The 13,629-nt window shown below is 36.4% G+C and overlaps 1 protein-coding gene across 2 annotated transcripts in view; it reads right to left on the bottom strand.

Annotated features, from left to right (window-relative positions):
* The window catches only part of Ngly1 (N-glycanase 1), a 51,003-nt gene extending 41,336 nt beyond the window's left edge, over window positions 1-9,667 (bottom strand). For both annotated transcript variants that reach the window (XM_005317274.5, XM_005317275.5), the window contains exons 1-2: window positions 9,341-9,667; window positions 3,384-3,498 (exon numbers count right to left, since the gene is read on the bottom strand). In XM_005317274.5, coding sequence (XP_005317331.2) covers window positions 3,384-3,498; window positions 9,341-9,477 — 252 coding nt within the window. In that variant the 5' untranslated portion in view covers window positions 9,478-9,667. The remainder of the gene's footprint in view (window positions 1-3,383; window positions 3,499-9,340) is intronic.
* Window positions 9,668-13,629: the final 3,962 nt, after the last annotated feature.

Genomic DNA, 13,629 nt, shown 5'->3' with positions numbered 1-13,629 from the left:
TTATTCATTTAATAATCATCCACAGTAGAATCAGAAGGCTTTAAGATAAAATAAATATCATAATCAAACACACAATGTAAAATAGTTGGAAAATTATACAATAAGAAAACCAGTAAAATGAAGTTTTACTTTGAAAATCAAGTTTCAAAATGTTAAGAAGCAACAGTGATAAAAAGAAATTATGCCAACTGCAAATGACATACAAGGTTCTTGCATTATGTAGTATAGAAAGACTTGAAGATCGTGAACATTTAAAATAAATTCCACATTTGAGAATGACTTTATTTCCCTGGTGATGGCAGGCCTACAGAAATCAATTGACCAAGATATTATTCAATGATAATATGAAAATCAATTTCAGATGAATCCTTTTAAAAAAGCTAGAAGATGACAGCAAGGTCCATGTGTTATCCACAATAGCTTAAAACAACACAAAACAAAAAACAAAAAAAACAAAAAACACTACAATTTGTTACTATATAGGTACTATGCAAGCATTTTACACAATTTTCACAATCACACTGAAACCACTCTGTTATATTTATCCCCATATTTTATATGAAAATATTAAGGCTCAGAGAAGTTAAATGACCTACCTGATGCTACAGAATAATTAGCAGAGCAAGGATTCAAACTGCATCATCTTTTTTTTGTAGTAATGGGGATTGAACCAGACATGCTCTCACTAAACTACACCCCTGAACCTTTTTATTTTGAAACACAGTCTCAATAAGTTGTCCATGCTTGGCTCAAACTGTATGATCTTAGTTGTTTTGCTATAATTGACCCTAGTAAAAAGAGGCCAAAACCCACAAGCTTGCACAAACAGTGCAAGAGGTAAAGAACACATCTACAACTGTGATAATCACATACAAAATGACAGGCAAAATTTCAAACACAATGTTCCAAACATTAGAAACCAGGGCGAAGAGATTTAGGAAGAAGAAGGCCAATGGTACAATGTTACCATTAGGAAGAATAAGTTCTAATGTTCTATGGCACAGCATGGTGAACATAGTTGATAACAATTCATGTAATATCTAAAATAGTTCATGTACTCACTATATAGAAATAAGAGGTTAAGATAATGGATATGCTTATTACCCTGATTTAATCACTACCTAATTTACATATCAATCAAGATATGACATGGTACCTTATTAAAATGTACAATTATCATGTATCAAATAAAAAAATAAAATTAATAAAATTGTTTAAAAAAAGAAAACACTTCGCATCTTATGATGAAGCCTGGGAAGAGAGACCAAATATGTGGCTTCCAGTTACAGAGACATCTGATTCCATACTTTTAATTTATCAGCACTCAAAAAGGCAGGCAAATGGGTTATGGAAGGAACCAATGGAACCAAAATTGAACTCTACTACCAAAAAGAAATTTGGTGGAATTTTGAGTTGAAATATGAAAAACAGCAGGACAGGCATCTGGATCTAGGTCTCAGTCAACACCTAAGATATAGATGCAAGCTCTTGCCTTGCTCCTTTTTTCCCATCTCTTCATAATTAGTCCTCAAAGAATATATAGATATGGCCAAAAGTTTAATCAAGAGTACCATATTTTCAGAAAAGGTAAAAAATACAGCCCACTTTACTGACTTTTAAAAATGTTTTAAATGTTCATATACTTATCTGCCTAATATCCTTACATAAAGAGTATTTAATAGCTAAGTAGTTATAATTGTCCAAAATGTAAATAGTGATTCCTCTTCTGAAACATGCTCTCCAAGAATTCTCCATCTCAATTAGTGGGACTCCAATGCACTTAATTTCACAAACCAAAACCTAAAAGTCCCCATTTCCTTCCCTCCCTTATAACTCACATCCAACTCAACAAGATCTGTTAACTCCATTACAAAAGAAATCCTATATCCATCTATCTCTCCCCATCTCCACTGCTATTAGTACTTAATTCAACAAATACTTACTTAATGCCTAAGTTTATAAGTCACTAGCACTAGTCCAAGACAGGGAACAAAAGAATACCCAAAGTTCTGCCCTCAAGGAACTTATACAAGCCACTACCATCCCTTAGGTGAACTAACAAGCTTTCTAACTGGTCTTCTTGCACCAAATAGCCAGAATATTCCTTTAAATCACCTAGAATAATCTTTAAAAATATTCTTCCCTGCTTAACACCCTTCCAATGTTCTCCTATCTTGGAATAAAGTCCAAGTGTTTACCATAGTCTTCAAACCCTTCCTGCCTGCCTGCCTACCTCAACAGCAACATGGTGTCACAGCTACTCCTACAAAAAAGTCTTTTTCTTATATTAACCTTTCTGCCTGAGCTGATTCTTATCACTCAGATCCTGGCTTTATCTTATCAGAGGACTTCAAGAGCACTGTTATGTAGCTGTCAGCCATTCTAGTTGTTTGCATTTCATTATCCTGAACTTTCTTCTTGCACTTCTCTTTGCTCCCATGTCTGCTGTCTAATCTACTAGAATGCAAGCTCATATACAATTAGATTATATTTGCTTACTACTGTTTAATGAGAGCCTGGAATAAAATCTGGGAGAAAAGTACAGACAGGAAGAAAAGTGAATCCTACAGCAGCTCTAACAATTCAGCAGTCAGACTGCTACAGATAATCTGGTTCTACTTTTAAGGACATAATCAAAAGAAAATTCATAATCTTTTTTGTTTTTGAGAGTGTGTACCGGGGATTGAATTCTGGGATGCTCATCCACTAAGCCACATCCCCAGCCCTATTTTGTATTTGATTTAGAGACAGGGTCTCACTGAGTTGCTTAGCACCTTGCTTTTGCTGAGGCTGGCTCAGCCTCCAGAGCTGCTGGGATTACAGGTTTGTGCCACCATACCCAGCTCAAAAATTCATCATCTTTATAACTACTTTTATTACATTATAAAAGTAAACTATGTAAAATTTCAGAAACACCACACACATCTTGTAAAATAAGACAATAAAGCACACTGAGTCTCCTCTCCTGTCACAGAAGAAAATCCTTTTGCGTGGCAAATGAACTTGGATCTTCTGTTTATTTCAGACTCTCCATTTCTTATTGGAGACAGGTGGTTAAATCCAACTAGTATTCACGTGTACTAACAAATCATGTTTTTTGCTAAAAGTCAGAAGTGAATCACATTTAGTCCCTGGGTTTCATGTTTCCTAAAGTATTGAGATTTAAAAGAAATGCACTGTGGAGAGTTGTCATTTTACTCTGACTTTAATATACATTTACTGTAACTTTCAAAACCTAATATGTGAAGAAATAATTAGTTCTACAGATTTTCAAAATGATCAATTAATAAAAATAGACTATCTTATGCAAAAAAATATTTATCAACATTATAATGATTGCTTTGTACATGAAGGGAGGAGAGAAAACCCTTACACATATTTACCTCTTCAAAGCCCATTTCAAATAAACATTCAACAGCTCCTCTGACAGGCAAGAGTCTAGTAGAAAAAGCTGTGTTTCCAATCCGAATAGATCTGTATTTTTCATCATTGGGGTTTCTGAAGAGAAAACAAAAGTTAGATTACACAACAATTTATACTTTTCACAATGATTTTGTATTCCTTTTCACATTTTGTATTGGCTATTCTTCTGCATGATAAATCAGACTCCAACTTTAATGAAAGAGGCAGCAGTCCAGAAAAGTAGCAAAATTTTATGATTCTTACCTAGGTATATATTTAGTATAACCTCACTTTCTGAATTCACAACTAATAGTACTAATGCCACCATAAAGAAAATTTATGAGATATTTTAATTCTGTGCTATTAGATACTTTTTTTTTTTTGAGTCTTTTTAGGTTCTCTGAAAAAAAATCCACATTCACTCTAGATAGAGGGTGGAAGATTTTGTCTGTTTTGTTCTGAAGGATTCCCCATCATTTAGTATGATGCCTGACACATAGATGGTGGTTAATATATATTTGTGTTAATTATGTTAATATATATTTCTTTTATTCAAAAGAAACTAAAAATCTATATAAGAATGAATTAGTTTCTCAAAAACTTTATTTCCAACAAACAAGAACTTGGATATACCTTTATACTCACCTCATCTTCGTTCTTCCCTAGACTAATTACCATTTTCCATATATATTCTGCTTCAGGAAGTATGGTTATGGAAGGAAAATATTTTAAAAATTATTTTACCATAAGTGAGATTTTGAATAGTATACATGGGATGAGTAATCAGTACATGAAAAGGTTTGACATTAGATTTTTAATAATCTCTTAATAACTTTTCTTTAAAAAGACTTTAAAAACCAGAAAGAAAATACAAGATAATCACAGTATTAAACTTAAAAGACCCTTAGAACCCAGTTTAGGATAATATCTACCGCCTTAAAATAGGACTGTATCCCATAAGCACTATGTTAAGATGGATTTTGTGGCTACCTCAGGGGTCCACAGGAAGGCAGGCTAAGGCCATCTGCCCAGAGTATTGAACAGGAGTAAGCAAATGCTAGCAAATGATTTACATCCTAACTACATATGTTCTCTAGATAATCTGATATAAAAACAAAACCGAAAAACAAACACTTCAGTTGTGCAAGTTTTAACAAAATAAGCATGTCTTCCATCAAATAATTCCCTATTGTCCAACTGTCATAAATACTAAATCAATCATTTTAAACTTTTCTGCTAGTTTCAGAGATTAATTAAGTTTAATACGAAATACTCAGAGACAAAATTCTAAATAGTGTTATTTAAAATGTCACTGATTGGTGCTTGTCTACAAACTTTTTGCTACCCTTCTGTAAGAAATATAGAATTGTTTTCAATAATTTTCATGACAATTTGATATTTTCATTGTGTTTTATAAAAGTTATAGGTCCAAAAGAATTTGAAATTTTAAAAAAAGTTATTCACCACACGTAATTTGAAGATCATAGGTAGTTGAGAAACACTAAGAAAAATGTATACTCATGGGTGGGCATGGTGATGCACGCCTATAATCCCAGTGGCTCAGGAGGCTGAGGCAGAAGGATCAGGAGTTCAAAGTCAGCCTCAGCAAAAGGGAGGTGCTAAGCAACACAGTGAGATCCTGTCTCTAAATAAAATACAAATAGGGCTGGGGATGTGGCTCAGTGGCAGAGTGCCTCCGAGTTCAATCCCTGGTACCAAAAAGGAAAGAAAAAAAAAAAGTATCCTCCTCTTTTGCCCCCAACTCTGTATTCAATCTTGACCTACTGACATTTGGGGCCATTACTGTGGTGGGCTTCCCTGTGCATAGCAGAATTTCTTATCAAACGTTAAACTATAAAATAGTATAATAGATAATTTAAACAACTTTTCATGATACTGGACACATGCCACAAGGTTTAAAAAAAAAAAAAAAAAAGGTCAGTATCACCAGGATGATACTTACATATATATTAGTCTTGCTCATATTACAAACAGGATCCAACAATGGCAGTCATGTACAGTTCTACTCATCCCATCTTTTTCTAGTAATGTGTTAAGCAGATAGCATGGTCTTAAGCACAGACTGATAGAAAAAGTTTGTCTCTCAAGTCCTCAAAGACTTGGAGAACTTGAAGTTAGAAACACTAGACCTCAAATACATCAGATCCTATTTTTTGCCCTTAGAAAAGTACACTTTTCAGCATCATCTCAGCATGCTATCCATCATCTTTGAGCTCATTACTATACTCTTCATCCTGCACTGTATAAGGTGCCCCCTCTAAGGCTCACCTTAATTTTTCCTTGATCTTCATCCATTAACTTAGTTTTCTCCGTTTTACTGTTTGATGTGTGTGAGTATTCTCTCTGTTGTCCATTATTTTATTTCTACCACTAGTAATATTTATCTTGCTTGCTAGCAACTACCTTGCATCTTTGCTGGGGGGAGGGTGGCACCATCACTTTGAATATACTTTGGTGTCTTCTTAGTTGTCTTAATCCCATAGTTACCTACTAAATTATTTAACTATGGTAAAATAATCTTTGCTTTTATAAGAGTGGTGAGAAAGTCATAATTTTCACTTTAAAAGTCAAAATCAAATGTATTTCTAAGATTGTAAAACAGTAGACAATAATAGCATCTCAGAAAAAAATGTTCATCCTTATTTCAGAATTTCATAAATGCTGAGAACTAAATATATCTGATCATTTATTAGCCATATTTCTCTTTAGAATGCCTAATCTCAGAAAGGGTTCACATAAATAAAAATAGTACATGAGTATATCCAATAATCTGTTTTATTTTTTATTTTTATTTTTTTTTACAAATCACAAAAGCCAGTTTGTAAGTCATTTTAAAACTTTATCTTTAAGGAAAGCTGTTATTCCGAGAGACACCTAAATTTTTCAAAAACATCTGCCTGCCTTAGAACAATCTCTGGTTCTAACTCTACCATTCTCTGTTGCTATAATATTAGACAAATTTTGTTCTCCTTGGTTTCCAGATCACTAAATGATCATCATATATCATCATACAGGCACTTTTCTTTTACAAAAGAGGAAAATGAAACCCAGAAAATAGAAATTACATATGATCATACTCTTAGAAAATAGTAGACTACAATCTAAACCTACAGATGATGAAGTTTACATATTTTCCACCACACAAGCTGCCTACAACTTCACCAATCCTCAAATAACTACTCACTTTCAATTTCTCCAGGTGGCAATATAACTTAGTTTAGAAATCTGAAAATAGTTTTGATTTTGTTTTCCACTCCAATTCCACTCCTTGCATTTGGTCATTGAGAACTGTCAATCCTTATCTATAATATCTTTCTCAATTCCATCTGCATTTGTACTTAAGATTATTTAATAGCTTCCCAACTGGAATCAATGCCTTATATCTTCTTATATTATTACTTCTCATGAAACTTTTCATTATGTCTCTGACTCCAGAAACTATCATTGCTTTCTTTGGACTATCATATCATATATATTCTTTACAACTCCATCAATTGGTCCCACCCTACCAAACCTCTATTCTCAAAAGTATCTAACATCAGGTCTCCCTGTCATCTCCTTACATAAACATGTAAGTCTTTAAATACTGTCTCGGAATTATTTTTAGATTTTTATGTCATAGCTGCTTTCATACCTGTGTCTTTCTCCCCAATATATTTATGCTATTCCAAGAGAAACCTCTTTCTGTTTGACTATTTTCAGTCACACCCAGTGCTGTTCATAATCAATAACTGTACAGTTTGCAAAATGAATTAGTGGAAAATCAAATTTATATATTTTAAGGAATGAATGCAGCAAGTTAGCTAAAAATGAAGTTAGCTCATGTAGAACATCAGTGAAATCACTACAGCTTTTTAAGAAAGTAGCCTTCAGAAGACAGATAATCTAGAAGTGAATGGCATCTTTGCATATAATTTAGCCTATATTTTATTCTGTAATTGAATTAGATTTATAAATCTTAGATGGGGATAAGATAAACGTCATCCAAAGCAGAAATTTAAAATGTAATCAAATATATCATTTTAACTTGAGATTCAGTGTGTATAACAAGCAACAAGAATTAGTTTCCAAAACAAAAATCTACTGATGAAATTCTCATTTCAACAGTCATTCTATAAAATACTATGTCAGACTGACGTAGGAGCAAAAGATGTAAAGACAATACCCATTTCATTGTACCTCACTTCTATTGCTGGCAGATATCTTAAAATAGAAACAGAAAATCTCAATTTCTTGACTCTCAAACAAGTTAAATGAGCATGTCCGTAATGGCTGGGGACAAAAAAGGAAGTTTTTTTGTTAAGTTGTTAGGGATGTGGACAAGGAAAAAAGGGTAGCTGCCCCCAAGCCTGAAAAAGTTACTTGAGCCAAACTAAAAAGGGTAGTTTTTCATACCATTTCCAATTGTATGAGTTCCAAACACCTAATTCTTTTTAGGAAAAAAATTCTTTCAAGTTCAGAAATGTAAGCCATAATAAAGACTATAACATGAACTAAGAGCAGGCTAAGTTTCTTTTAAAAGTTTAGTAAATGTTCATGATGATTATTATGATGCCAAAAGTCATTTGCAAGCAAAGATATCCTTCCTCAAAACATCGCAATCTCGGTATTTTTGGTTCCCAGGACTGCAAGTAGGAGTCTTCTTTACAAGGCCACCTCCCTTTACCAAACAGTGGTGATTAGAGAGTTCAGTGGCTTTCCAGCAGATCAGACATGGAGAACCCAGCCTGAGTTCATTCATAGTCCATCAGCACCTCTGTACTCTGAAGAGCTGTAAGTTTTCTCAGGGTAGAAAATGTAAGCTGAGGTGTCACAGAGGAAGAAAGTGATCCTCACATAGGTCACAATTATGTAGCTGGGATCAAGCCACATGCCACATCTCTCATAGCATCTAACACACAGCAAGGGCTCAATATGTTCTGTTTTCAATTTACTTCAAAAATCATTAATGTTCCCTAATTTGCCAAGGATTTAAAAACTATACTTAAAACTAGTTGCTCTAAAAATTGGGTCACATGAAATTTACAGCTTTGAGTTTGAGAATTTCCTTTTAGGTTTCATGTCAATATACCATCAATTATTAGCATTAAGGTGCTAAGAGAACCTAGATATCATGCAGGTCTACAGGGGAAATCATTAAAGCACCTGGAGCCCTTTTAACCTCCTGTTCCACTGCCTTCCCCACACACCATGTCCTTCTTTAAGACATCACATTTGATCTGAAGAGTTAAGATAGGTAATGACTCAAAAACGAATAATCAAATTTTACCTCCCAATTCCCCAATCTGTCGAGGCCCTTAAAGAGTTCTAGCAGAGTACTGCTCATAGAGTGAAACAATGATTCCTTTCCAAGGTGACTGTACTCATTTACAGGGTCATGTTTGAAAAATAGAATCCAGCCATTAATATCAACGTTTGTGACTTTATAGAGTTTCAATAAACAACAACAACGGGCAGGGGAAAAAAAAAAGGCCAAAAATATGTGAAAATCCACCATTCAGTTGTATCATGCTTTAGTACTGGGATTTCACAAAATGGGAGGACATCATCACTGTATCAGTGACTAACTTCTGATAAGCATATGGAAACACAAGCCGCCCAGCCGGGTAAAATCCACGCACTGGAAAGGAAACGTGTTACGGATAACGTCTTGACATTGGAGAGAGTTAACCAGGAGGGGAGCGGCAGAGACCGGAGCCCGCCCTCCCGCCTCCCCGCCACCGGCCCCACCCGAGGGACCTGCAGTTGGCCCCGCACCCCGACAGCAGTGCCAAGTCACAACTGCAAGGGACTTCCTCTGCTCGGGTGGGGTGGACCTGAAGGCCCGCGGGCCCCCGTCCCTCCTCCGGGCCTCGCTGCGCTCCGGAACCCGGCCAAGCGTCCCCCAGGCCGGACCTCGGTCGCCCGCGGCGCGCACCTGAGGATGTTGTCGGCGTAGGTGAGCAGCAGCTTGGAGGCCTCCAGGAAGGTCTCCGGGGTGTTCTGGCAGAGCTCGGCCACCGCCGGGGACGCCGCGCCGGAGCAGCTGCCCAGCGCCGCCGCTGCCGCCGCCATGCCTGAGCGCCCGCGGGCGTCACCGCCCCTCGCGCGACGCGTCCCGCACTGAGCAGGCGCCTCCTGCGCGGCCAACCCCGCAGCTGGCCGGGAGGGCGGGGCGAGAGGCAGGACGGGAGCACCGCGGAGGAGTCCGGCGCCTAGGGCGGCGGCTGTTTCGGACGCGGGGTGTCTGACCACGGGGGCGGGGCCTTGGACCCCGAGGGGCGGGGCCTGCAGTCAGCCACCGAGCTGGGAGGAGAGGACGGGGCTCTAGCGCAATGACAAGACACCCTCTCCCCTTTATTTTAAACAAAAAACAGAGAGAATTTCTATATACCAAACACTATAGTGAGAAATGCTCAGGAATTAAAGCGGGGGACAGGAACAGTTGGGGCCGAATGGTATCAGCTCAGCCTTTCCCTTGAAAGATAGGATGGGACCATAGGAAACTACAGTCTGGAAACTAATGTCATAGCATTAGTACTGTAATAAAAATGACAATCCACAAAATCACTGAAAACACCATTTTGTTTTTAAAAATCACTTAAAATTTAAGATCTTAAAAATATCTCTTTACCAATAATTCTGGTAACGTGTTGGAATAACAGGGAAAAAAAGAAAGAAAAGCAAAAGAAATGTTCTTGAGTACAGCATCTTTTGAATACCACCATTTATGAACGAAGTAAGATGATTCATTACATTAAGGGACTTCGTCACACTCTTGTATCTGCTTCTTTCACTTAAGTTGAAGATATTTTGATTCTCTAGTGCCTTTAGAAAGGTTAAAGATGTTAAACTACATTAATCTCTTTATATCCATTATTGCTTCAAACAATGAAAGTATTAGTCTTAAACCAGCTTTGAACTTATGTTTTTATTTGTCAATGCAATATAATTACCCCCCCAATTCAGCTTTATTGAGTATAAATTTCTTTAGAGTTGAGACACAGTGGCATTATTCTCAAATGGAAAAAGAATTCGCTAAAACTTCCCCAAAATCTTTTTTTGTCACACATACTAAAGAAAATATTGACTCCAATAAAGACCATCAGCAATGAGAGGGGTTGTAGTCCTTCAAGAACTTGGTAACATAAGAATCACCAGAAAATTTGTCAGACAAATTTTAGAGCCCTATTTTAAAAAAGGAAAGCCCAGCAATCTGTAGTAACAAGTCCTTCAGGTGATCTTGATGCATAGTAAAATTTGAGAAGTGCTAATTCAGAAGAAGGACGATTCATGGAGGTGGGACAATGTGAACAGAGTCCTTAAACTGAAAGATTAAGGAGCTGAGCAGTGGAAAGACTTCCTGTGAGAAAACCCCTCCACACTTAATCAGATCAAGGTCAGTATCCTAGAAGAGTATCCTTCTCAACATTTCCTGCATCCTCTTCCTTGTCATTGCCTTATTTCAGGGTCTCATCACCTCACATCCAATCTTAATTCTCTCCCCTATGTCCATTCCCACATCCTTTCTATCAGTCCTGTTCACTGCTGTGATTTATTCTAAAACAGACATCTGATCCTGGTAAAAGTTTTGGATGGTTCCTCTTTCCCACATTCTATAGTCAAATGGTATCCAGACCAAATAGGTAATTTAAATTATGAAGAGGCTTTGTTCAAGTCAAAAAGGAGTAGGGGAGACACTGGTGAGGGAAATGAGAGTTAACCATGTCCTTCCTAGGGGAATTTAGAATCATTAAAACATTGACACTCAAAATTAAGACCAGGAATGCTGGCATATGATCTCTGACCTATAGGATCAAATCAAAAGTCTCCATATATCACCCAAGGCTTTTGTGTTCTGGCCCCTGCCTTACTCTCATGCTTTTATGGTTGCTTTGTTCCACTCCCACTTCTCAATTTTGACATTGGTCATATTGAACCCATTCACAGAATATGGAAGATACCCTGACACTATGGCTCCAGGCCTTGGTTCTACTCCTATAAGGAGGCGGTTTCCCAAGCATTTATTGGACAAACATTTATTCATTTCCAAGATATAGTTCAAGCATCACTTTTTTGAAGATTTACCAGATTTAATGAGGTAGCATTGACTTTATTGTCCCCTTTGTGTTATAATATGCTAATTATATTTCAATTACAGAGTCAATTTCAGCAGTATGTACACGTTTGTTTCCGTGGCTTGTATCCCTCTACCAGACTATGAACTTCTTGAAAACAGGAACCACACCTCTATTCATAATTGTAATCCACCTTCCAGCCCAAGGTTGGGAAATAAATGGATGTTTGTTGAAAATACAAGCACAGGTATAAAAATGAGAAAAATTAGGATCAATGAGTAGATAATGGTTTGGGACTATAGCTCAGTGATTAAGTGCTTGCCTGGAATGCTTGAGGCCCTGGGTTTGATACCTAGGACCAGGAAAAAACAAAATAGTGAGAAGATCAGTTTTCTGGGTCAAAAACTTTTTAACAGAACATGGGAGTTATATTTGTAAAGACAGTTTTGAATCAGAATATAAAGAATTTAAGGCAAACCTAAGAAATCTTTACAGGAACCTATGATAAGTGGAGTCAATTTGAAGATTTGGATAAAAAAAAAGACACTATGGCATTGCAGCAATATGATATTATAGAAAACAGATTAAAAAAAGACACTATAGCATTGCAGCAATATAATATTCTAGAAAACAGAGCCACTAGAATATCAGAAAATGTCCCACTCCTTTCCAAATGAAAGTAAAAGTGGTCAGAGGTAGAAATTAAAATGATGGCCTTTTTACTTTTCTATAAATTTTTAATTGATTTGTCATTTCTTGTCCAAGATGATTTTTGTGTACTAAAAAGAAAAATATAACAGCATATTAAAACTGTGTTTCATGAGTTTTGCTTCAAAGAAAACATTGAGAGTCTTTTTACATTATTTAAAAGTAGGGTACAGCAACGAAAAAAGAGAATGTAGCTCTCACCCATCAAACTTTATCATATAACTACATGTGTTTTAGTTTTACTCATGTGTTTAAGAGCTCTATTTTCACTGAATAAGGGTCTTACTAAGAACTGACTGGTTAGGCATGATCAGGGATTTCTCCAGGTCAAACTAGGCTTCCCTAAACTATTTTTAGATAAAGTAAATTTCCACTCATTTAAATCCAGGTCTAACTAAGAAAAAGATAAGCTTAACCCAAATTATTTTCTAGGGGTGGGAAAGAAAGGAAAGTACTCCACTTGGAAACAATGGCTTCAAGAGCTATTACCCAGAAAGAAACATAAATATGACTAGATGGTTCAGAAACACATTCTATGGTCAACTCTTTATCAAAAGATCAACAATAAAACATCTGAAACAGCAAATATCAATAAAGGTAAATGAATATCACCTTGCTCACTTTTTATATTTTCAGGTTACATTTTATCTTTACAGATACATAGCCAGGTCTGAGCAAATAGTTTATAAATTTTTCCAACACTTAGAAATAAATGTCTCTATTCATCTCTATTCTTGTTTCCATTTCCTGTCAGACATTGGATATAGTATAGTGAGCATCACCTAGTTAGGGAAACAATGATTACAAAAGCATTATTTGTTTACTGTAAAAACGGCCAGGGCTCAGTGGCAACGCCTGTAATCCCAGCGGTGCAGGGGAGGTTGAGCAGGAGGAGGAGGTGGTCAAAGCCAGCCTCAGCAAAAGTGAGACCCTGTCGCTAAATAAAATACAAAATAGGGCTAGAGATGTGGCTCAGTGGCTGAGTGCCCCTGAGTTCATTCCCCGGAACCAATAAAAAAAAAAGTAGAAAGTCTTAAGAAAAAATAAGGAAAACAACGTAATCATTGTACATCCTTGCAGACCTTTAAAAACTATTTTTTAAAAACGGATATGCTGCATACTGTTCTGTAACTCGCATTTAACAGTTTCAACATCTTTGCACGTTAATATTCACCTACAGAATTATTTTTAATGGCTTCATAGCATTTGGATGTGCTACAAATTGCACAACTAATTTCCTGATGTTGGCATTTTGGTCAGTTCTACTTTTCTGTTACAAATAACTTGGAGGCTACAGTAATTTCCTTTCTTAGGATTTCTGTAGACAACAGGAGACTAGAAGGGCATTATCATTGAAAAAAAAAAAAGTTTCTTTACGACGGGCGAAAACGCTATCTTTCGCGTTATGCGCAGGTCTTCGGGCGTATCCCAGAGCTTCTTG

This window comes from Ictidomys tridecemlineatus, chromosome 2, assembly GCF_052094955.1.
Source record: "Ictidomys tridecemlineatus isolate mIctTri1 chromosome 2, mIctTri1.hap1, whole genome shotgun sequence".
NCBI classification, from domain to species: domain Eukaryota; kingdom Metazoa; phylum Chordata; class Mammalia; order Rodentia; family Sciuridae; genus Ictidomys; species Ictidomys tridecemlineatus.
Note: the sequence above shows the minus strand (reverse complement) of the source record. Positions and strands in the feature narration are given on the sequence as shown.